Source organism: Petaurus breviceps, unplaced genomic scaffold (genome assembly GCF_028583685.1).
Source record: "Petaurus breviceps papuanus isolate PSGF00001 unplaced genomic scaffold, PetGlider_PUasm1.0 207, whole genome shotgun sequence".
In the NCBI taxonomy this organism is placed as follows: domain Eukaryota; kingdom Metazoa; phylum Chordata; class Mammalia; order Diprotodontia; family Petauridae; genus Petaurus; species Petaurus breviceps.
This window is the reverse complement of record NW_027185850.1, coordinates 5,740,340-5,765,865: the sequence shown is the minus strand read 5'-3', so window position 1 is coordinate 5,765,865 and position 25,526 is coordinate 5,740,340. Positions and strand designations below refer to the sequence as shown.

Below are 25,526 nucleotides of genomic sequence, written 5' to 3'. Positions count from 1 at the left end.
GAGAAAGAGAGAGAGAGAGAGAGAGAGAGAGAGAGAGAGAGAGAGAGGTAGATGGATACACATAGGTAGATAGCTGAGGTAGATGATTGTTTCAAGAATTAGAAAGACCAGGGGTGGCTAGGTGGTGCAGTAAATACAACACCAGCCCTGGAGTCAGGAAGATCTGAGTTCAAATCCAGCCTCAGACACAACACAAAACTAGCCATATGACCTTGGACAAGTCACTTAACCCCAATTGCCCTACCTTCACCCCTCAAAAAAGCAAAAAAAAATTAATAATTGGAAAGACCATAGAATTTTATGTTCAAATCAGGAAAAATTAATTAAGTACCTATATGTTAGACCTTATTGGGAACTAGGAAATATGAAAAAATCCCTCCCCTACAGAAGCTTCTTTTCCATAAGGGGATGCAGCATGTACAAACACTACTAAATCCCAAATATTTGCATTGTAAATAAAAGCACAGGAGGCAGGCAAGAGAAAAGTACTATGCCTGGGGAATGAGAAAGGCCTCCCTTAGGAGAAAGTGCTTGGGCCTCTGGCTGAGTGGCTTGAAGGGAAGGAGAGCGAGGGGTTACAGCATGAACACGGGAGTCAGTACAGTACAGGGCGAGAAAGAACTCATCTCAGAGGCAAACCTGGATGGCTTCACCCAGGAAGATGGCACCTGAAACAAGACCTGAAGGAATAAGATTCAAAGGCAGAAAGGGAAGGGGCACAATGGACTTCTGGGCAGATGCCCAGGAAAGGAGTGCCAAGTGCCAGCCCTGGATTAGAGTCAATATTATTTTGGGGTTTCCATTTGTCTTGTTCGCCAATGTTTGCCAGGCCAGGAGCAGGGACCTCAGGTGAAAGATTTAAAATAAAGACCATAGGAAAATATGAAAAGAATCCCTGGACCCCAAATAATAAAAAAGCTCGTATCTCACACACATAGACATGGAAAGCTGCAGTTATGTATATGAGGAATAGGAATGATAAGAACACTTCCCTGCGTAGAGCTCAAGGTATATACACACACGGAAATACGCAGATGACGTGAAATGTATTGCCTTATTATTAGAAATCACTTTCACATGCATTGCTTCATTTGAATTTATTTCATAAACAAAATAACCATCATCTTTTCTGGATAACATTAATGTTCTCTCACAATAGGAGGAGGTAGGGAAAACCTACTTTATTTTATCTTCATTTTTGTCCCTAAAGTCTGGACATGTAAGAAATATTACTATCTATGTATATTTTCAAGAAATGAAATGAATGAAATTTTTAACCTTTTATTTAATTAGCATAAATGAGATTTCATAGGAAGACATAGGAGACACATAGGAAATCTCATTAATTAATTAAATTAAGCTCATTTATATGGAAAATAGACCCCAATAGCTAATGAAAGCTTTTATTCCATATAACATTGTCATGGCTAAAATTTATGCTAATTAAATTGTAGCATTCAATGACATAGGACCAGAGGAGCCTAGATTTAAAATCAGATGGTATCTTATTCACAAGCAAGTTCAACTCCCTTGTTTCACAGATTAAAAAACTAGAACCTAGAAAGGTTGTGATTTGCACATGGTTAAGTAGCAGAGGCAAGATTTGAACCCATGCCTTCCTAGTTTTAAGTCTAGCAGTCTATCATCTCTTCCAAAAAGCAGAATTGGTGCTAAAATCTAGGTCTTCTGACACTAGTTCTACTGTGAAATCTGCTCATTGCAGGGTTGGAAGGTGTTTCCATACTGGTTGTGTCAGACTGAATGCCTTCCTTTTTATTATTAACCTGGCACTTGGGCTAAGGAGAGAGACATTTAGAACCGAAGTCTTATCTCCAAAGTTTTTCTGTTGAACCCAAAGTATTTCTGAAACATTGTCACACTTCTCCCATGAAGTTCTCTTCCAAAGTTCTACTATAGAACAGAAGCAGTCTAGAAGGTCTTCTCAGACCTCAAATCCATGCCAGACCATCACAGATCCAGCAAGAGAGAAAGGCTTTGGACACTGGCCTTTGGACCTTTTTCCCAAGGAGCAGCTTAGATCACCTCTGAGACCCATCCCCGATGAGCTAATGGCGATGAAATTTCCAACCAGAGCAGCTCTCAAAGACCATCTGCTAAATTGGGAGAGTTATAATCTGAGTTGGTGGAGAGCAAGTTCTGCAGGGACAAAAATACCAAATCCTCAGTCACAAAGATCCATCTTTCTGTTAAATAGTTTAAAAATGTGGAAAGCAGATGAGGTTACATAAATGCTTTGGGAATGTCTTTTCCTAGTAGGGGGTCAAATCCACGAGGTATGAAAAAGTTTTGTTGAATAGGGGATCCAAAAACTATGATATAAAAAATGAAAGTGAACACTAGGAAGAAAGGACTTGAGGCCTAGAAAGGAGAGAATGGGGCCAGAAGGGCTGATGGTCAAAGGAAATCAATGCAGAGGGATGAAGACAAAAGCACACAAAGTAGGGCCAGAGGGAGAAGAGCTCGGAGAGTGGGGTCAGCCACTGTACCCAGCAGATGGTTAGGCAGCTTCTTGCGAAGTGGTTAGTGGAGAGATTTGTCAGGCCTGGACAGGCCAGATGAAGCCCCACACTGGAATCTGAACAAAGAGGCTAAAATCGTCCTTAATCCCGAATACAGACCAAGCAATAAATTCTTAATCAGAGGAGTCACAAAAGAAACAGTAGCTATCCATTCTTCCCCACACCCAAGCCAGCTTCTAATTGTTTAAAGTCAGCAAGGGGCAAACCTCTTCTGCCTGCCTGTGTCAGCTGACCTCAGGTCATAAAGAGAATGAACTAAACTAATCAGTTGGTGCTGGACAGACAGAACGATCACTTACTTGAATTTTTCACTTTCTAATAATTATATCCATCAATAGACATTTGTTTTTTTTTATATTAAGCAATCGGGGTTAAGTAACTTGCTCAAGGTTACGTGGCCAGGTGTTTCTGGGTGTGGTGCTGAGTATCTGAGCCCAGATTTGATCCCCAGGTCATCCCAACATTGGGGCCAGTGTTCTTACTCGCTGTGCTACCTGGCCGCCCCTAGACATTTGTTAAGTGCCTGTGAGGTTCCAGGCTTTGCTCTAAGTCCAGGAAGATGCCAATAAAAAGAATGAAACAATATTCATTCTATCCTTCAGGTGGGTGGTTCAGTGGTTAGAGGGCTAGAACTGGAATAAGGAAGACCTTACTAGCTGTGTAACTCTGGGCATGTCACTTAACCTCTCTCTGCCTCCGTTTCCTCATCTATGAAATGGGAATAATAACAGCCCCTACCTCTCAGGATCAAAGGACATAGCAGTGCCATAGGAACACTTTCATCAGTATTACCTCTTTATATCTCTGTTACTGACATCTCAAATTCGGCCTCACTTTATAATTATTTGTTTAAATCTTTCTTTGCCTGCTAGATGGTAAGCTCCCTACGGGCACCTGCCTTATCTTATTACCGCCCCATTTTGATTACTGTCTTTGTTTATTACTGTCTTTATTATCTTCCCATAGCACCTAGGTTCAGAGAAGCTTAAGTTGTTGAATGAATGAATGGGATTCTTGTCCCAAACACAGAAATCATGGACTTTGTGGGAAGTGTAGCAGCAAGCACCCTGGAGTCCCTAGGGTGGCTGCTCACACAGGTTCTTGGATCTGCTTTGTTAAAGGAAAGCAACTCAAAATGGGTTAACAAGCTTACTTTAATCAGTCAGACATATATCGTTTACCTTGTTCAGGAGAAAAGGTCAGCACCCTGAACCTCAAAGTATACAGGCAGAATTATCAAGACAGAAACATCAAGTAGAAAGATTTCCAAACTGTCCAACCATTACATCCATACCCAGTCAACATCTGGGTTTCCACATTCTGGGTTTTTCAAAGCCGGGGGACTCTCAACAACGGCTTCCCAGAATTCAGATCAAATCACAGAACACTTCTCAAAGTGAGTCCCAAAACAAAGCTCCCCATCAGGGCTTATATAGCCTTCTCCTGGCTCAGAGAATGTAACAACCTTATTGACTCACTGGCCAATCAAGAAGTATCTACTGAAAAACAAGCCTCCCACCCCAGGCTTCTGGTGCACATTAGCCTAGGGGCAGGGAAGATCTTTAAAATTTACATTCGCATTACAGGAAGGGACAGACCTGTCATTTCATCAGTGAGCAAGCTCCAGTTTACCTTGAGCAGTATTACATAACCAATATAAGTGAAGGGTGAGACTTGAACCCACATATTCTTGAATCTGAAAACAGAGGCCACTTATCTCATAATCAAGATCTCGTAATCTTGAAGGTTCATTTGACCATTCTAAATAAAATTTAGCTATTTCAAATGAGCTCACAGAGCAGTATCCCTTTGTAGATACAAAAGTGGGGAGGGGGAAGTTGGCTCATAAAAATGCATGAAATGTCATAGGTTCATAGATTAAGAGATCAATGGGACCTTAGAGGTGCTTAGTCCAACACATTCATTCTATGGATGAAGAAACTGAGGCCAAGGGGGCAAGGATCTGAACAGGATCTGAACCTGGGTCCTCTGACTCTGCATCCAGAGGAGCATAAAAAGAAGCCAGATTTGGGATATGAGCACTGGCTTAGGATGCCCTCCCGTGCAATTTGCTACCTAGGTGTCCAGGACAAGGCAATCAAACTCTGGGGGTCTCAGTTTCCTTTACAAAAGAAGTTAATAAGATTCTAGGCCCTACTATGGTAATGAGTCATGTTCCTTTTTATACCATATGTCAACATGGTACCGGTTTTCTTGGACATTTCTTTCTGGGCAATAAGGGGGTAAAAGACATTCATGTTGACTTCTAAACCACTTTGTCATAAGATTATATTAAGAAACAACTTTGTATCTCTTTCTGTAGACTTGTCAAATTGCGGATCTTGGAATTAAGAGAAAATCACTTGAAAACTCTACCAAAGTAAGTGAGCACATGTTTTGTTAAAGTCTGACTAGCAGTTTTCAAAGTTTTGTTTTCAAGTGATGGGAAAAATGACAATTTCTGTATGTGGAGGTTGTCACATTCTTTTTCTCTGTGCATTCAGCATGTGTGCTTCTAAGGGAAAGACTAGATTAGTTTTCCTAAAAAATGTCTACCTAGTCCCTTAGAAAAGTAGGCAGACTAGGTAGATGAAAATTGAGAATTGTCTTCGCCTTTCCAGCCAGGACAAGGGGAAAGTGAATGAGTCTATTTTAGGTTCTTCATGGAGCAGTAGACCACCATGAGTTTTTCAGCCCTGATGCTTTATGTAGCCCTTGGACTATAATATGCCTGAATTTTTAAAAATAATAGTAAAAGCATCATTTTTCAAGAAAAACATCAAAATCCACCTCTATTTAAGCCCATATTTAAATAGAATCCCAGGGACGTTTAGCATAAGTTCTGTATTTACAAATATTTTCAAAATATCCCGTTACATATTATTTATTTAATGGAACCAAAAGAGTGTTTTGTTTTGCTTTTAAGAAATAGACACAGGGGTGGCTAGGTGGCACAGAGAATAGAGCACTGGCCCTGGAGTCAGGTTCAAATTTGGCCTCAGACACTTAATACTTACTAGCCATGTGACCTTGGGCAAGTCACTTAACCCCAACGGACTTCCCCCCTCCAAAAAGGAAAAAAAAAAGAAATAGACACATTGAAATCATAGATGATCTCTCCTTTATTAAAAGTTGAAATTTACCCTAAAACTTAACTTCTACATTTGTAAAAGTATAAACTTCTACAATGGTCTATAAGGAATAAATGAAAGCATTTCTTAAGCATATATGTGCAAAGCAGTGTGCTAAGCATTGGAGATACAAATGAAAAAAATAAGACCACCTCTCTCTCTCCCTCTCTGTCTCTCTGTCTCTGTCTCTGTTTCTTTTTCTCTCTATCCCTCTTTATCTCTTTCTCTGTCTGTCTCTGACTCTCTGTCTCTCTCTGTCTCCGTTTCTCTCTTTCTCTCTGCCTCTGTCTCTGTTTCTCTCTCTGTCTCTGTGTCTGTTTCTCTCTGTCTCTGTCTCTCTCTCTCCCTCTCTGTCTCTGTCTCTCTCTGTCTGTCTCTCTGTCTGTCTGTCTGTCTCTGTCAGTCCCTCTCTGTCTCTCTCTGTCTCTGTCTCTCTCTGTCTCTGTCTCTCTCTGTCTCTCTCTCTGTCTTCCTCTCTCTCACTCTCTCTCTCTCTCCCCCTCCCTCCTTTCCCCATCTCCCCCTCTCCCTCCCCCATCCCTCCCTCCCTCCCTCTGAGGTCCCATTTTAATAGAGGAGGCAAGACAGGGAAAGGCCCCATGAACCTTAGGGTACAAAAGCAAAGCAGATGCTAATATCTCTCCTTAAATGTCATTCCCATTTATAAGATCACATCAGTTTTTGATGTGGAATCATTGGATTCAGACAAGGACTTTGGTAGCACTAACTCTTCTTTCTAGGTCTTCAGTAGCTATGGTTGCCACACCTGCAGGAGAAGTTGGCACCTCCCCAGGGCTGCTTCCTAGGGTGATGGCTGCAGGCAATGGGTTAGAAGCCTTGATATTTCCCAAACTTTGGGGGTCAGAATTCTGGGCTGTTTCCGATGGGGTCTGAGGGTACATGGTGAGCTAGATGGGGGGGGGGGGGGCGGTATGGACTATGATGGTTCCTGTGTCTGCCTCAGGACAGCTAGGCTGACTTGCAAACTCTGTGGGTAGCTCTTGGGTTAGTAGTTGGTGGAAATGGTTGGCCCCTCGTGAACAGGAGTGGTATCCACAGAAACTGACTGCGAAGGCCACACTGGAAGCAGATCCAGTTGTCTAGGGGATGCTGCCACTCCTGGGCCTTTCTGCCTGTTGGTGTCATTTGGGAAGAAGTAGTTGTTGATGGGAATGAGGAAAGCAGGCTCAGTTTATACAATTATAAGACAGGAGAACATTCCAAGCAAGAAAAGCAAAAATAAGTCACTAATTTCTGAAATTTGAGGAAAAAACAACTTGGGATAGGGGAAGGATTTGTTTTTCAGAATAAAATGGAAAGAACATGCATGTTATCCAGTTGATATCTTGCTTGTGTTTCAAAACGTTTGATCATAAAATACGGTGATTCAAAAGGTAGCATGGCCCATTCCAGAAGAGGAGCAGCCCTCGAGATCTTTCCTCTTCATCACCCAAGCTGGGTTCTCATTTTATTTTTACATCTTCTGTAAACAGAACAGCCCCAGAATCATTGTTTTCTCACAGATGGGACAATAAAATATTTTCAAATATGTGATTTGCCTGTCAGTAATAAATACAAAACCCTGGACTTAATAGTTAGAGGCAGAGACAGGGGTAGACACAGGTCACACTCATGTATCAGTCTCCTGTGAATACAGTTACTGTCTGTGGTTCCATCTCTCGCTCTTTTCTGTGAATCTTTAAAAAAAAAGAAAAATGTCAGAGAAATAATTCTAGCCATGGGAGAAATGGTGCTGGCAATGTGAAGACATCTCTCTGCTTGACCTCGTCAGGAAATCGAAGACATGAAGAAGCCAAAGAGAGTGGTAAAGAGCCTTCTCTCCTTGATTTTCCATTAATGTGCACTCTAGTGCAGGAGAAAAAAAATGTCACATGGTTGTGGATCTTGGCTTATACCATTTCCATTTATACCATAAGATGATTAACACAACACCATGCCTAAGCTATGTTGTTTTTTCTGAAGAATGTGAGCATGGCTCCATAGTGAATTGAACTTCTGTAAATACTGTGCATACAGCCATGTTTGGGATTTAGAATTTTGTAACAATGTTCATAAAGGAGCAGTATACTTAGGGAAATATTTGTGGAAAAATATAACCTGATGTCTGTTCTCCTTGAGATTTTTCATGTTTTCTAAGTAAATGTGTTTTGTTTTGCTAGTGGGAGGGGTTTTTGGTAAGTTAGAGTTAAAACACTGAAGATATAAGAGGGAAGTTAAGTGTAGGAAGTAATATGCTTATTTTTTGTCCCTGTAGAAAGAGAACCAAAGAAAAAAGACTTGTTTTTTTTTTAATGACTCTGGAGTATGTTTTCATGAGCTCTTTTCATTATATAGGGTTAGTTTGGGTCTCCATTTCCTAGAACAATGTTTTGTATATAGTGAGTGTTTAATAAATGCCTGTCGGATTGTATTGGATAGCTTCTTAATCACTATTCAATGTATCATTGACTTAGCTGCATTTTCTAGCAATCTTTCTTCCTCTTTTGTGTCCTATGGTTTTCAAGGAAAACCAAAGTAGAAATGATTGGGAAAAGCACGGTATTGTGCACAATGACGGATCCAGGGCCTACGTTGAATTCCTACTGGCTCTATGACTCTGAACAAGAAGGAACTTTCTTCATTAGTTGGACTTGGAGTCAGGAAGAACTGAGTTCAAATTCTGACTCAAAGCACCCCAGCTGTGGGACGCTGGACATCACTAAATCTTTGTTGTTGTTGAGTCGTTTCAGTCATGTCAAATTCTTCATGACCCATTTGAGGTTTTCTTGGCAAAGATACTGGCATGATTTGCCATTTCTTCTCCAGCTACAGTTGAGGAAACTGAGGTAAACAGAGTTAAGTTATTAGCCCAGGGTCACACAGCTAATAAGTGTCTGAGGCAATATTTGGACTCAGTTCCTCCTGACTCCATGGTCAGCGCTCTATTCACTGTGCCACCAAGCTGCACACTAAATCTTGCTGGACCTCAATTTCTTCCTCAGTAAAATGAGATTGATAATAGCACCTGTCTTATAGGTCATTGTGGATCAAAGGAAATGCCATGCAAAGTGCTTTGTAAATCTCAAAGCACTATCTACATACTAGTTATCATCATTAATACTTAACCTCTCAGTGCCCAGAAAACTCTTAATTGCAGAGCAATTGGTGATCTGGTTTAGAAGAGAATTTTTTCTAGGGAAGTCCTATATACACATCGATGACATAACATAAGGTTTGGGGAGTTTTTTGTTTGGGGGGGGGTTTTTTGCTTTTTTTTGGAGGGTAATTTGGGGTTAAGTTACTTGCCCAAGGTCGCATGACTAGTTTTTGTGTTAAGTATGTGAGGCCGGATTTGAATCAGTTCCTCCTGACTCCAGAGCTGGTGCTCTATTCACTGTGCCACCTAGCCGCCCCAGGGAGTTTGTTTTTTAATGATGTCATGGAATATAGATGACAGAGGAGAGAGAGATAGCCTTGGACCTGCCTTGGACCTGCCAGCTGTGATCCATCCTGGGCAGGTCACTCATGCCTTTCTGAACCTCAAGCTTCTCTCACAACTCACCCCCTAAATCATGCTCCATACTCTCCGACAGAGGGCTCACACCAGGAATTCTCCATCTTGACAAAATTGTAGCTTCTTTCTATTGTCATATATTATAGATATTTTCCTGAGTGTGTAAGCATGTTTGAATTAAAGTTATTGAGACGATGAATTTGTGATAAGCCATTCTAAGGGCATTCCCAACCCAAATTAATGTAATCAAAGAAGCTCCAGACAACTCTTTTTGATCAAATCAATCAAAAGTACAAATTAGGTGTGAACAACTCATTCAGATTGGTAGGAATAAAGTACTTTCATCATTAGATAAAGTCAGAAATGTAATGAGATTGGTTGAAAGAATCAGACACATTTCTGAGCTTGCTTATATTATAGTCAGATGGTTCAAAAATCTTCATGTTTCTGGCAAGAGATTCTAGCAATGAGCCAGCCTAGTGGTGGTGATTGAGGGAATCTCCTTGGGGGGAGGGGGGCGAGGAGGGCAGGGATTGGGGGATTATTCTCTGCCTACCACCACAATTGACAACAGGAGAGGAGACTGTTGTGACTTTGAAAAAGCAGGACTATTTGGACTTCCTATTGACACTAGTAGCAGTGCCCCAAAAGCAGCAGTGGTTGATGGCAGGATCTGCCATGGCAGGGCAGTAGAGGGGGAGGAGAGAGGAGGGGAGTTGAGAGATGCAGGGTTCATGAACAAACAGTACAGGAAATCCCCAAAGCCTCAAGGTTTCTCCTAGTACCCTGAAGAGAAATGTCATCGGCAGCCCTCTGGAAACCCAACCAGGAAATGTGAGTGGGAGTTGGGGAGAGTGAGCCCAGAGGGCATGCTACATAATGAATCATTTCAAATTGTGGGTCAGCACAAAATCCCATCTCCCATACTGAAACGCAGCTTTCAGCAGCTCATTCTTAGTAATGTATTACTGCTCTCAATATGAAATCGAGATCACATGCCCCTAGCCTGCCTCACCTGAGGACCAGAAATGAGGGGTGGCAGGAAAGGAGACTGCTTGCTGGATGAGAAGTCAGCAGGGAGTGATTTATACCCAGATAATTGACGACTTGTATGCAGATACTGAAGATGTAGAAATCGTAGGGCTTGTGGAGTGGGCTGCTGGATGGGGTACTTAGTGTTTGTTGATCAAATGGATGGTATGCTGGACTGTATTCAGAAAGACCCACGTTTGTAACCCCTTTTCCCCCATCAAGTTACTGGCTGTGCAACCTTAGGCACTTTCACTTAGCCTTGATGACCCTGAAGGAAGTGCCTAGAATTTATTCACTAAGTCACAGACTGGTTGAAATCTGGGATCTTTGGAGGGGCTTCTCCACCCTAGTAAAGTCCCAACTCTTTCACATCATGTATAAAAATTAAGACAAGAAAAGGGAGGAATCTATGGATTTAAGAAATGGGCATTTGAAAGTATCTCCTCCAAGAGATCTGAAGCAACTGATAGCTCATTGTTTTGTTGTTTGCATAAGAGGGAGCCAGAAGTCACCAGACATTTGTTAAGTTTCTTCTTTGTAGCCAGGAGCTGTGGAAACTGCACTAAGGAGCAGGAACAAAGAAGCCAGGGAACATTTCCTTCCTCAGAACATCTTTGCCTCAGAATTCTTATGCCAAGGTAGAAACGGAAAGGGGGCAGAAGGATTCCTTTGTCTAGTTTGACACAGTAACTAACCCCTTGGTAGTTGATGGGCTGGGATAGTGGTCACAGTTCAGCCTCACCTCCATGGGCAGTCCTTGTTAGCACTGGGTGCTAACTGGATGCCCATGTTAGCAATGATAGAATCAGGCTGTCCAAGTCATGGCCATTTCTACCAGATGTGTGGAGGCTTTCTTATGTTCTAAAGTTAATCCCCCACCTTGTGCATAAATAATGCATGCTATAGTCATGCTAGAACATTTGCCTCCTGTTTTTATCTCCTGTCATGTCAGTGTTGAAGGTTCTCTTATACATGATGAATCCATGAAACCTGAATATAAAGAAGAAAATTGTAGGTTAAATTAATGTTACCAATGGCACTGATTTTAAAGAGTCTTTTCTTAGTCAAAGACTCAGGTCTGGAAGGAGCCTCAAAGATCATATACAGCCAAGGTAGGAAAAACTGCCATGTTTGTGCTTTAAAGGGAAAAAAAGGGTAAGGCTGAGAGAGAAGAGAACATCAGCCTGCTACGGTCTCCTTAGCAGACTGTGGGTTTACATGAACAAAATCGATAAGAGAAATGGTCTGTTAGGTTGTAGCAATGGGTACATGCAAGGGAGCGTGGAGGATGATGTCCAACTGGATAGAACCCAGAGGTAGCTCAAGGGTGCTCATCAAGAGCATGAATGCAGGGACCCAAGGATGGCACCAATGGGAAGAGTTAGCCCTATGTGCTCCCATCGTTTGCCAAAGTCTCTTCCAGTCTTTGAAACCTTGTTTCACTTCATATTCAGCTTTAGAACTGACGGCTTTCAATGTGCATGCATGTGAGCTATATTACAACTATGGTGGATCTGACTGCCCTTCAGCCCACATTACCAAGTCTTGTTCTTCCTGCCTCTATGTCTCTCATGCGTGTCCCATTCTTTCCATTCACGCAGCCACGGGTTTAGCTCAGATTCCCATGACCTATCTCCCAGACTATGTAATGGGCTTCTAATGGGCACCCCCTGCCACAAACCTCTCCCAATTCCAGCCCATCCTCGTATCAATGAAAATGGATTGCAGTTAATGATAACTAGCTAACGTTAGGGCAGCTAGGTGCAGCACCAGTCACGGAGTGAGGAGGACCCAAGTTCAAATCCAGCCTCAGACATGACACTTACTTGTTGTATGATCCTGGGCAAGTCATTTAACATGAATTGCCTCACCAAAAAAAAAAAAAAGAAAAGAAAAGAAAAGAAAAAAACTAGCCTTGATAGAGCACATTAGGACATTTATAACATGCTTTAAATGTTTTCTCAGGGTGGCTAAGTGGCACAGTGAGTAAAACACCGGCCCCTGAGTCAGGAGGACTGGAGTTTGGTTCTGGCCTCAGACACTTAATACCCACACAAAAAACCTAGCCATGTAATCTTGAGCAAGTTGCTTAACCCCAATTGCCTTCCAAAAGGCAAAAAATATATATGTTTTCTCACTTGGTTCTCATGACAACCCTAAAAGATGGGTATCAATATTACCACCATTTTATAGATGAAGAAACTGAAGTGGAGAAAAGTGAAGGTTTGCCCAGGGTTCTGTACATTTCTACAGACAGTTCAGATGAAAGTGATGCTCAAGCCCTGCCTCCTGCTCTGCTCCCCTTTTACCTTGTCTGGAGAATGCTCTGCCTGCCACTCTGATCATATAAAACAAGGAACCCCATCTTCTCTCTTTCTTCTTTGTTTCTTCCCTTTCTTCTCCTTAAAAGATCATCCAAACATATGAAAACCAACCTCAAGGTCTCTGTCTTAGTTCACTCTTTATGTGACCCCTGACAGACGGCATTGAGGTTTGGGGTGATCCCCAGTTTGGATGTAAATGCTTCTGCCTTACTAGATCTTGGAGTCCTCTCCTGTATCTGCCTTTGGGGTTTTCTTGACCCCCTTCATTGCATTTCAAAGTTCCTACTCATCTCATATCTTTTCATCAGGAATGTTAAAAAATCCTCTATTTCATTAAAAACCTATTTTTCTCCTGTGGGATTACTCAGCTTTCTTGGTTTTAAAACTCTAATTTTTGCCTTTTAGAATATTGTATTCCAATAATCCAATTATACAACTTGGACTGCTTCTTTATAATAGGGGCTGCTAAATCTTGGGTGATCCAGCTATGGGCCCTCCATAGTTGAACTCTTGACCTGTTTGTTCTGGATTTGGGGTACAACCTTCCTGGAAGTTTTCATTTTGGAATTTCTCTGGGGTTATCTCTTTTTTCTGAGCTTTTCCCCCTGATTTGAGTCTAAGGGACACAACTGTAGGCTTACCCCTAGTTGTAATTCCCATCTCCTTATGCTGGCCCCAGTCCATGTGAGATAACTGAAAGATTCTGAAAGTTTGAAATAACAGAACTGTAGAGCTCCCTTTGGCCTGAGCTCCCTGCCCTTGTCACTCAGAGGCAGACCCCAGACTAAGTAGGGGAGTGAGTCTAATACCCCACATAGTTCTAGCTTCTTGCCCAGTTCACAGCCTTAGACCAATGACCTCTCTTTAACCTAGTCACTACTGCACACCTATCTCCAAGATCTGGAGATTCTGGTCCCCTTCTCAGTCCTTACTGGATCTCTAGTCCAGCTCTGGGATACTGCTGACAAGACTGACTTGGGTTCCTGTCCCTGTCCCCTGAAGCCCTTATCCTAACTAAATTTGACAGTCTTCCCCTAGCACAGAGCCACAGGCCCCAATTCAGTAATTATACTGAAAGACTCCTGGGGGCATCATCTTCCTGTCTAGAACTGTCCCTAATGCCCACAGACCTATGTCTGTCCCCAGCCTGGAAAAATTACTTAGTTTTCTCCTTTTCTTCTTGTATTTTCTGATTGTTTCCTGGTCTGAAACAATTTCTAGGCTTTTCTTGGAAGAATCATATGGGGAAAACTGGTCTGGTCTATACTGTTTCCTGACATTCCACCATATTTTCTAGTTCCTCCACAGAACTGAGAAGTTGTCTATCATGACTTCCTGGGGAGAAAAAATATATTCAGGCTCTTTTATTTGGTCATGATTTTCATGAGTAAAACTCTCTCTCCTTGATCTATTTTCTAGGTCAGTTGTTGGTAATACAATATACGCTACATTTTCTTTTATTTTTTTGCCTTATTTCTTGTTCTTTCATGGTATTATTGTCTATTTCACTTTGAAGGAGTTTATTTTGGGGGTAAGATTTTGTACTATTAAGGCTAAGATTTAGTTTATTCTTTTTCCAAGTCTTTTCCTCTAAGTCTCCCATTTCTTTCTCAATTCTTTTCTCTAGTGGTCTCATTTCATTATAATAACATTTTTAGCTCTTAATGAAATTCTTCCAGGAATTTTTACTAACCTTGTATCCAGTCTGCATTTTTCTCTCTGGCTTTACTTGTAAGTAATTTGGAATCATTTTCTTCTAGGTTTGTATCTTGGGCATCCGTCACACAGCTTGTCATGATAAGAGACTTTTATTTTAGTCCTTCTTCTAGACTGAATTGGAACTTTGTGTTAGGTCCAGTCTCTGGGCACTTCTGGTAGGATCATTATGACTTTGTGTGATCCTGGTTTATCTAGGTTCTCTCTCCAAATTCAGCATTCTTCAACTCTCTATACAGCATGCATACTCCCACAACATCCTACAAAACAAATAGAGAAGAAATAAATCCAGATTTGCAGTCAATTGTTCTTTCTTCATTAAGGCACTTCGAAAGTTTCCAAAAATTTCAAAAATGTGGGGGAGGGGTTAATTTGTTTCTTAGTATTCAGTGATGCTTTCTTATGCCAGTTGACTCCTCATTCATTACTGTCAAAGGATCACAAAAATAATTATACTTACATGGCATTGTAAGGTCTGTAAAGCACTTTAAAAATATGGTTTTGTCCTCACCACAACCTTGAAAAGTAAGTTTTATTATTATTCCCATTTTATAGATGAGGAAACCAGGGCTGAGGAGATTAAGGAATTTGCCCAGGGTCATATAATAAGTGCCTGAGGCTGAATTTGAACTCAAGTCTTCCTGTCTCCAGGTCCAGTGCTCTAGGTGCTCTCTGAGTCAGCCTTCTCTCCCAACCTTTTAAGCCTTTTCAATCAGCACATGTTTGGTAATGTTCTATCTTGTGATTGGATCGAAATATGTCACATATAATGCCATGCTTTACCTAATTCACCATAGCCCCAACAATGGAGAACTTTTATTAAGTACTATTTGGTACTCATACTGGTTTATAATGTATGATACTATAGATTCTTTTAATTATAAACTGTTTTGTCCATAATTACCAGAATTTTTTTGGCTCTTTCCCATCAGTGGAGTTAATGATGCTTATATCTTTTTTTCATATTTTTCATCCTCCTATGGTCTATTCCACTAAATACCACCTTTGAAGCCCACCTGAGCTCTCTATCACCTCTGTCGTGCCCTACTGTGCTGTGTTTATTCTTCTCCCATTCCAACCTTTGTACCTTCAGACACCACTGCCCTCCTTTTTTGCCACTTTTGGGGGTCATTATGATGACTGGGAGCCAAACTAGACCAATGACTGGGAAGGCAGCTGTCATCACCAAACCCACAGGATGGTCCTGCATCAGGCAAAGCTGCTCTAAATCCTAGATGACTTTGTGCTCAATGTACCAAGCCCCAATTTACTACAAGGCTTCCTCAACCATCTACATCAGAAAAACAAGCAGAGGAGAAAAACGCACATTGGTCCAACTGTAGTATAGCACTGGAGGCACAGTCCCTGAAGTCACTTCACAGTTATGCATTTATGAGGCATTTCTTGGACGCGTGCAGCAGATAAAACCTTACGACTGGATGAAATGGTGTGAGGTGATCCTATGAGATCCCACTGGGGAATATCTACTCCTCTTTCACTGACCCCATATTGTACATTGTAACAAATGCTCCTCTTTTGTGTAACCATATTCTCCCAGTAATAATCTATGAGTGTGCATCATGGAATACCATGACTATGGACAAGTCAAGCTTGCTGGTGGCCCATAGAGCAATAGAAAGATGCATAGTAGATTACTCCTTGCTATCAATGATGGCTTGTACATAAAAGAATTACATAAAGAGGCATCATCGGGGACATGGGTGAATGGAAAAGGAGAGAAGTTGGTCATGGAGCAAGAATAAGAAACAATCATTGTTCCTCAGTCATCAAACCTGAGGGCTGCACTATTTTTGTCTGAATCTGTAACTTATTTAATTGGTGGAGAGAGCTCCAAGGTGAGGACATTCCCTCTTCCCATGAGGGTTGGCACCTTTTCTGCAGCTTACACCCTTAGAGAGCTGTCTAGGGTGCTGAGAGGTTCAATGACTTTCCTAGGGTCACTCCGTGTGTCAGGGGCATAAACTCATCCCAGATCATCCTGAGTCCAAAACCAGCTGTCTATATGCTATACCACATTGTACCATTACAGCAATAATATTAAAAGAACCACTTCTCTTCCAATGGATCAGTGGAATCTGATGTAGAATACTGGATTTTGAATCAGGAAGACCTGAATTCAAGTCTCCCCTCAGATTACTAACTATGAGGCTAAAAGTAAACCCATTCACCTCTCTGAGGATCACTTTCTTCATTTATAAATTAAGATAGTAATAATCCTTTTAATTAGTGCTTTCCTCATTTTGTTATTATGAGGATTAAAAGAGATGATATGATTAAAGCATTCCCTGAATCTCCCAACCCCAAAATGCTTCCTGACATGACTCTGAGGCAGCTAAAGAAAGGTGCATACCCAAACCCTATATTGTAGGCAAATTTGAATTTGAGGATTACAGATTTAGAAGTCAAAGAAGCCTTAGAGGTCCTCTGGCCAACACACCAATTTTACAGGTAGAGAAACTGAGTCCCAGAGCAGTCAAATTACTTTCCCAGCATCATACATACCGGAAGTATTTGAGGTAGATACAATCACAGGTTTTCCTGACTCCTATCCCAATATTCAATCCACTATACCACATTGCTTCATATGAAAGAGCCCTTCTCAGCATTGATGAAGTCCCCATAATCATGAGATCACAGATCCACTAAATAAGATATTTGTTGCTATTGCTGTATCTGATTTTGTTAAGAAAATACCTGAGGAGAAAAACCATAGTATTAGGAACAAGATGAAACCTTAATTATGGCCTACTTCAGTCTCCTCACTTTTTACACGAGCAAGCCGAGGGCCAGTGAGTAATTGGGCTGCCCAACAACAGAAAACATTATTTCCTGGCTATTGAAAGTGGAAAAAGCAGGTTCCCCTCTCATTGATAATTCTCCAGCCAACGTTCCAGCTTTGGAAACACTGGTCAGATCTGATGGAGAGAGTATGATTGTTCAGGAAGGGGATGAACCAGAACTCCTCTGAAGCCCCTTTCAATTCTGAGATTCAGTGATTCTGGAGACTCAGGGCCTCCAGCTCCCAGTCTGGTGCAGCTGCAGATCCACCCTACTCCCTTGTTAAAAGAATCCTTTCTTGGTATTTCTGTTAGATCAACAAGATAGGCTAAAGAAAAGCACTTTCTGGGTTTGAGTGTGGTTTTTGATTGGCAATTAGCTTTCTGCTGTCTTTGTGTTTATAATCACACACACACACATATATATACACACACACACAAATATATTTATATACACATATATATACATATATACACACACATATATATGTGCATATATACATAAACATATTTTCTCAGGTTGCCATTTCATCATTTGAGTTTACACTGTATGCCAGAATGATGTATTAATATGACCACAGAAACAGTGAGAGAGCACATAAAGTGGGACTTGCCCAATGTCACACAAAAAAGTATCTGAGACAATTCAAATTCCCATTTTCCCAAGGACTCTATTCACTGCTCTGCTTTGCTAATCACTTGTTTATGTCTTTTACTGTTTAAAATCCTGCTACCGTAAGGACTCAAGTTTAAAACTAAACACCTTTTTAAATTTATAGTCACGATTCCTTAGTTTTCCACTGCATGCTGACATTTTTAAAGGATTTATGCATCTGAGTTCACATTTACAACCCCCTAATAATGATTTAACATTCTTTCTAGTTACAAAATGAGCTTTATAATTTTATGAGCAATGTTCTTTGAAATGAAATTAATTAGTGACTTGGGCTGCTGTGGCCATTAGGAAATATTTGATGTTTAGAGTTGTATTGTGTGCAAAAAAAAATGCTATCCAGAGCATTCTGTATCCAACAAATTTATTGTTAGGAAAGTTAGAAATGTATTCTCTGTATATACAGACAATTTCCAATGCAACTTTAGATGAATGGATTCTTTTAACGGTTTTAAATAAATTAAAACTTATATTAGGCCCATTGTGCCATTTATTAATATAAAGTACAATTTCCAAATTAAATAGCATTCAAAAAATTAAACACTTGTTCTTTCATTGGGTTTGTATCATTTTTAAAATGTTACAGATGATTTTCATTTAAAAAAGACAAATTAGTTATTAAAGGTGAAGAACAGAATATGGAAGGACATGCCATCGTAGCATCCATCTATGGGGATAGAAATCTTTTCCAACAATATTTATATAATACAATAATTATACAGTTCATACAAAATTTACACAATTCTTTTTTTTGGTTTTTTGGAGGGCAATTGGGTTTAAGTGACTTGCCCAAAGTCACACGGCTAAGTAAGTGTGCCAAGTGTCTGAGGCCAGATTTGAACTCAGGTCCTCCTGACTCCAAGGCTGGTGCTCTATTCACTGTGCCACCTAGCCACCCCAATTTATACAGTTCTTGTATAACTATACAGAGTTATAGAGGAGCATTTTCTAACCAAATTCTGTATCTAAGAATTCATCTGTGTTACTACAGCAGTGTGACCAACATATCATAAAGAATGGGTTTGTACCCAGCCCAGTACCGGGCATTTCCTTTTGCCTAGTGAACACAATGTTTCCCGTATGAAAACACAGTAGTAATAGAAACTGTACACAACTTAAATATATTCAAAAGATTAATGGAAGAAAGGGTTGGGGGAAGATTAACCTCAAATATTAGGGTCAAAATTATTTCACCCCAGGTACTTCATGAAGCAAGATAAAAGAGAAAATGTACCTCTTGTATGAACTCCCATATGTTTGACCACCTGAGCTCCTGGACTCTGGACTGATTTTAAAACAAGCTTGCCCTTCAAGTTGATCCTTCAAGTGTCACATTTTTAATCCATAAAGATCTTGGATGCATAACTTTTTCCTTGGCCCTCTGCAAATCCAGGAATGAAGAATGCTAGTCCCACTGTACTCTTCCTTTTAAGCTATTTTTAGAGTATTGTGTTCAGAGGGATAACAATCTGGAGAGTAACCTGAAAGCAGGCACAGTGGTGAGAAGAGGGACATTATGCTTGTGACTGAGTTCTGAAAGGAAGAGGGATTGTTAGGCTTCTTCTGCATAATCCCAGAGGTCAGAGCTAGGAGCAAATGGATGGAAGTCTGGAGGAGGCCAATAGGACTTGATGTCGGAAAAACAAGTCCTAACAATTGAAGCAGCTGGAGAGGAATGCACCGGCTCGTTAGTTAGTTGGTCCTTAGAGGACTCCAAGCAGCGTCCGGATGACCACTTGTCAGGTGTGCCGGAACGAGGACAACGTGACTGTTGAAATCTCCTCCAGTTCTCAAATGTTGTGATTCTCTGATTCTGCCAAGTGAATATGAAGTCATCCTACAATGCTATTTTATTGTCAATGTCTAAATCTCATTCACTACCATTGACAAAATGATCCATTATTTGGAAGTTCATTATTTGAGAATCAGGCTTGTTGTTTCTTTTTCTTCTCACTTTGAAAGACTATCCTTCTATTCCACTGTTTATTAGTCCTAGCTACAAGTCATGGTGATGGGACAGTGAAGAAAAGGAGTTATGCTGTAGATGGAGGCTGCTATTGTGGGAAAGGCACTGGCTCAGCTGTTAGGAGGTCTGGGTTCAAATTCTTCCTCTGATGCTCACTACCTTCATGGCCTTGGCCCCTCATTTCTTCATCTATGAAATACAGTGCTTTGAAAATTAGTCTCTGATGTCCATTTCAGCTCTAGCCCTATAATCCTATAACCCTATTTCATGGGATAAATTCCCTTCACCTATGGTGTAGCTGTCTTTTATTAACAAAAGAATTGAGAAGTGACTTTTGTTATCAATACTGAATGAAGTAAGATGATCACTTTCTATAACTTATCTGTAAGAGAGAAACTCAAATACAGATTTATCATCTTTCAGCTATTTGAAGAGAGCTACAATAAATGAGGCCAAGTATTGAAGATAACTCTTATTGTTAGGAATTTTCTTTTCTTTACATTGACCCAAAGTCAACTTCTTGCATTTGCAGTTTCTACCCATTCCTCCAAATGCTGTCCTCTGGGGCAAAGTAGGACAAATTTAATCCCTCCTACACATGAGGAGGCTTGAAATACTTATTGCTATCATGCTCTTCCTAAGAGAATTTATTCTAAAGAAACACCAAGGTATTTATTTCTGGGGAATTGTGAAATGTTATAGCTTCACTGGTGTTGCCAAAGGTGACTGTAAGGTAACCAAAACTTTGCGAGATTGTCTCAATAGGACAGTCCTAGCTGTCCTACACAGACAGTGTAGCTGGGGTGAAGCTACTGGCCACTGGCCACTCTGACCTTGATAAGGCTGGTCCTCAAATGGCAATGAATTGCTAATCCACTCCTCAAAAACTTTCTGGAGTCCTAGGGCAGGACACACTTTGTCCTTTTCCAGTCTAGTCTTGAAAACCCGAGAATCACCACCATGACCCTAACATTGGTGAGAGCACCATCGTCACCTAAATCTGAATTCAGGTCTATATGGTCAGTGTTATGCTCAGTTCCCCTCTCATGTTCATCCCACATAACCAACCTATCACTAACTCTTCTTCTTTCAAACATTTTTCACTTAGATCCCCTTCTTTCCTCTGACATTGATGTCCCCTTGGTGCACACCCTCATCACTTCCCACCTGGACTGTCACAACAGCTGCTGGGGGTCTCCCTTCCTTGTCTTTCCCCTCCCCAGTCTCTCTTCCACTCCACTGCTAAAGTGATCTTCCTACAGCACTTGCCTGTCTAACAACCTCAATGGTTCTGTTACCCCCAGGATGAAAGAGAAAATTCTCCATTTGTCATTAAAGCTTTTCATGTATCTACCCCTTCCTGCCTGTCTAGCCTTCTTATGCTTTACTCTAGGATGTAGAGACTCTGACCCACTCACTCTGCATCATGCCTGACCTTGTCTCCCATCTCTGGATCTTCCGCAGACTGTCCCTCATACTTGAAATCCTCAGTCCCCTAACTTTTGCCTCCTGTCTTCCCAGGCTTCCTTTCAGACTCAACTCAAACCCAACACTTCAACTGAGGCCTCTCTTGGTCCTCTTTGATTCTGGACCTTTCCCTCTCAAGTTATCACCTATTTACACTGAATATATCTTCTAGATACATCCTTATCCAGAGGTTGTCCCCCCATTAGAATATGAGTTCCTTGCCTTTCTCTGTATCCTAAGTGCTTGTCACAGTGCCTGGTATATAGTAAGTGCTTAATCTGTGCTTGTTTACTGTCTGCCTGACTGATTAGGGGAGAGTTAAGAGGAATATCTTGCTAAAAGGGAATCCAAGTCACTTAGTCATCTCCGAAGCCCAAAGGCAACTAAAGTAGACTCATTATATTGCTTATATCAGGGGATTGGATGAATTTTAGAGGTATGGGATTTTAGACTGATTGGTTTCTATCAGACACTCTTTACATAGTCACTGTGCCTCAGAAGACATTTAATTTAGGAATATATCAGAAACTTGGTTATGATGAGCACCATTATTATCATGGAGTTCTGTTCTACTGGACTTGCCATTAGGAAATTAGTGCAAAACATTTTTCTTCTAAAGATGTTGGCTCGTAGAATAAATGTTTGCACTTGAAATATGTAGACGATTAAGGGAAGAAACTTTGTGAGATATCCTATCCCAGGGCAAAGGTCAGAGGGAAATGAGAGAGAATGCAAGCATGCTGTAGAGGAAAGAATGTGGAATTTGAAGTCAGAGCTTAAAACCTGTGTGATCTTAAACAAATCATTTAACTTGTCTGGACCACAGTTCCTTCATCTGTGAGGCAGAGGGATTAAAGGAGATGACCTCTAACATCCGTTCCAGCTTGAAATCTATGATTGTACAAAATCTTGGCCAAAAAGGGTATGAGAAAAGTACATTAATTTGCATTGGAATCAAAGAACCAACAAGCCTTAGTTAAACATCCTTTATGTGCTGGGTAGACTTGCACTAGGTGTTAAAGAGATGAAGGTAATATTGAAAAAGTTCCTGCCCACAAGGAGCTTACATTCTAATGGGGGAGACATATATGCATATATTGTACACATACACACACACATGCACACACCTGCAAAAATATGTACCTCTTTTATTCATCAACTGTTGCTGTTGTTCAGTCATTGCCCAACCCTTCATGACCCCGTTTGTGATTTTCTTGGCAAAGGTACTAGAGTGGTTTGCCATTTCCTTCTCCATTTATTCATCATAGCAGACCTAGAATTTATGCTTCCGTTGAGATTTAATAAATCACTGACATGACGAAAAGAAAAAGCAATATGTGCTCACTATTGAATATCATGATTAATCATTCAAAATTAGTTTGTGAATGAGATTTACTACTCTGCAATATCTGGATGAGTTTGTGTTTAATGTTCAAGTGTTATTTCTCAGTGTTTTTCATCATATTTTAATCATGGACATTTATAGAAGGCTTTAAAGTTGTTGGGGTTTTTTAGTATTTTGTATACACAATCTCATTTGTTCTTTCTTATTACTCTTTGAAATAAGTATGAAAGATATTACAAAGAACATTTTACAGATGAGGAAATCAAGGCTCAGAGAGGCGAAGGCAATCACCAGGAGTTAAGGGACACATCCAGTAAGTGTCAAGATAAAGTCTCAAACTCGGGGTTCCTGGATGCCAAGGCATCCCTTGCTTGCAAACTCCCAACACTCTACCACGCTACCTTCTCATTCCATTAATTATTTTTTCCCAAGAAGGAACAAGCTAACATTGCTCTTCTCTTTTAAAATTTTTTTATTGAATTTCTTCTTTGAATAATATTTTTGTTCTTCCCCAATTACATGTAAAAGCAATTTTGACATTCTTTTTTTTATTATTTTGAGTTCCAAATCTTTTCTCTCTCTCTTTCCCTCCCCATTCCACTCCCTGAGATGGTTAAAATAAAATTGATACAGATTAAACACGTGCAATCATGCAAAACATATCTCCACATTACTCATGTTGTAAAAGAAAACACAAAGCAAAAAAAAAAAAAAAACCCTACCATAAAAAAATAAAATAAAGTAACAGAATGTTTCAATCCGTATTCAGACTCCATCAGTTCTTTCTCTGGAGGTGGATAGCATTTTTTCATCATGAGTTTTTTGGGATTGTCTTGCATCATTGTATTGCTGAGAATAGCTAAGTCGTTCACAGTTGTTCACTGTGTAATATTTGCTATTACTGTGTATAATATTTGCTTGGTCCTCTCCATTCATTTTGCATCAGTTCATGTAAGTCTTCGCAGGTTTTTCTGAAATCAACTTGCTTGTCATTTCTTATGGCACAATAATATTCCATTACAATTACATACCACAGTTTGTTCAGCCATTCCCCAATTGACATTATCCCTTCTATTTCTAATTATTTGCCTCCACAAAAAAAAAGAGCTGCTAAAAAATATTTTTGTACAAATAGGTTCTTTTCTCTTTTTCATCTCTTTGGGATACATACTTTAGTTGGATCAAAAGTAATGCACACTTTTATAGCCCTTTGGGCATAATTCTAATAGAGAATATTACAAGATCTGAAATGGATAATTTTGATTATATTAAATTTAAAAGTTTTTGCACAAAGAAAACCAATGCCACCAAGACTAGAGGAAAGAAGAAAACAGGAAGAAAAAAATTACACCATGTCTCTTATAAAGGTCTCATTTCTCATATATATAGAGAACTAAGTCCAATTTATAAGAACACAATTCATTCTCCAATTGATAAATGATCAAGAGATATTAACAGACAATTTTCAGATGAAGAAGTTAAAACACACACAACACAGACATATTACTAATGGTGAAAGCAAAAAAAGTGATTTCAGGACAAATGTCCTGTGATTTAAAGAGTTGTCCAGCCACCAAGAGGTTAAGTCCTTTGCCAGGGGTGGTCAGCAATTATTATCATAACAGGCTATCCTCCAAATGAAGAGACATTGCAATCTTCTATTGACTTTAGGCACGGACTTGTTGTCTGGAAAGCCTGGGTTCCCATCCTGGCTCTGAAATTTACCAACTGTGGGACCCTGGGCAAGTCATAGAAGCATAGGCACCAGCTAGTCTGATTCTCTCATTATACATATGAGGAAACTGAGGCCCAGAGAGATATTTGACTTTCACTAGAATGTGATACCAGGCCCTGTGACTTTCACTCCAGTGCTGCTTTCTCCATAAGGCCATGCTTAACCTCTATGTAATTCTGTGACCCTGCGCAAGTCACTTCACCCTGTTTGTCTCAGTGTCCTCATCTGTAAAATGAGCTGGAGAAGATAATGGGAAACCACTCCAGCATAGATGCCAAGAAAACCCTACATGGGGCCATGAAGAGTCAGACATGGCTGAAACGACAGCGCCACAACAACCCCCACCCACCCACCCTGGGACAGTGGTGTCACACTCAAATGGAAATGGGACCACTGAACCATACCTGAGCATCCCTGTGAATGCAGATTGTCTTAGAAAACCCATATTAACATCATCCATGTCCATGTTTTGCATGACTGCCTGTATAATTGAAATCATATAGTTTGCTTTCTCAATAGAGAGTGGAGGGGAAGGAGAAAACATTTTAAGCTGACTCTTGCCCATATCTCATAGGTGGGCTGTGATCTGATGTGGTAGAAGGCATTCCCCCACCTGCATTTGCCCTTAATAAAGAAATTACAAATCCTTCCTTTATTCCTCATCTCAGGAAAACTCAGCTGTCATGGATTTGCAGAAAGTAGGAGAATTACATAAAGTTTATGTTTTAACTTGGTACCAAAGGCAACTGGTTAAAAACTGTAAATATAACACTAGTATTTAAAACATTATTTCTTCTATAAGAAGATGGAACATCAAGGCTGAGGGATTCTTCTCACTGAACTAATCAGTGGTGTGGATGTGATATATGCAAAGCCATAATTTAGAGTTCTGCAAGCATGAATGCAATGTGGTTTCACATAATAGAAGAAAGGTGATCCTGGAATAGTGCAGATGGAAAGGATTGTAAAGAGAAGGGTGAAGCCCTCATTCTCTCACCAGGAAGAAGGATCACTGAGTCCATCATCCTCAGGCAGAACCATCTTAAGAAAGCATTCGTCTTCATTTTTTTAAATCCCAAAAGATAACTCCAGTATCTCTTTTTATTAACCATCAAGAACCACATTCAACTACAAAACAAAGGTGACTTTATACTCCACAGAGAAGGCATTGCTCTCTCCAAAGTGGAAATAGGTTTTTCAGCCTTAGCATTGAGGGGTTTTTCTCCTCTTCTAAGGGATACTTGCACACATACCCATCGTGAATTCAAGTTTACCTTCTAGTAAG

The 25,526-nt window shown here is 40.3% G+C and overlaps 1 protein-coding gene across 2 annotated transcripts in view; it reads left to right on the top strand.

Annotated features, from left to right (window-relative positions):
* The window catches only part of LOC138164868 (leucine-rich repeat-containing protein 7), a 602,064-nt gene that overhangs the window by 328,488 nt on the left and 248,050 nt on the right, over positions 1-25,526 (top strand). For both annotated transcript variants that reach the window (XM_069092797.1, XM_069092796.1), the window contains one exon: positions 4,864-4,920. In XM_069092797.1, the coding sequence (XP_068948898.1) occupies positions 4,864-4,920 (57 nt within the window). The remainder of the gene's footprint in view (positions 1-4,863; positions 4,921-25,526) is intronic.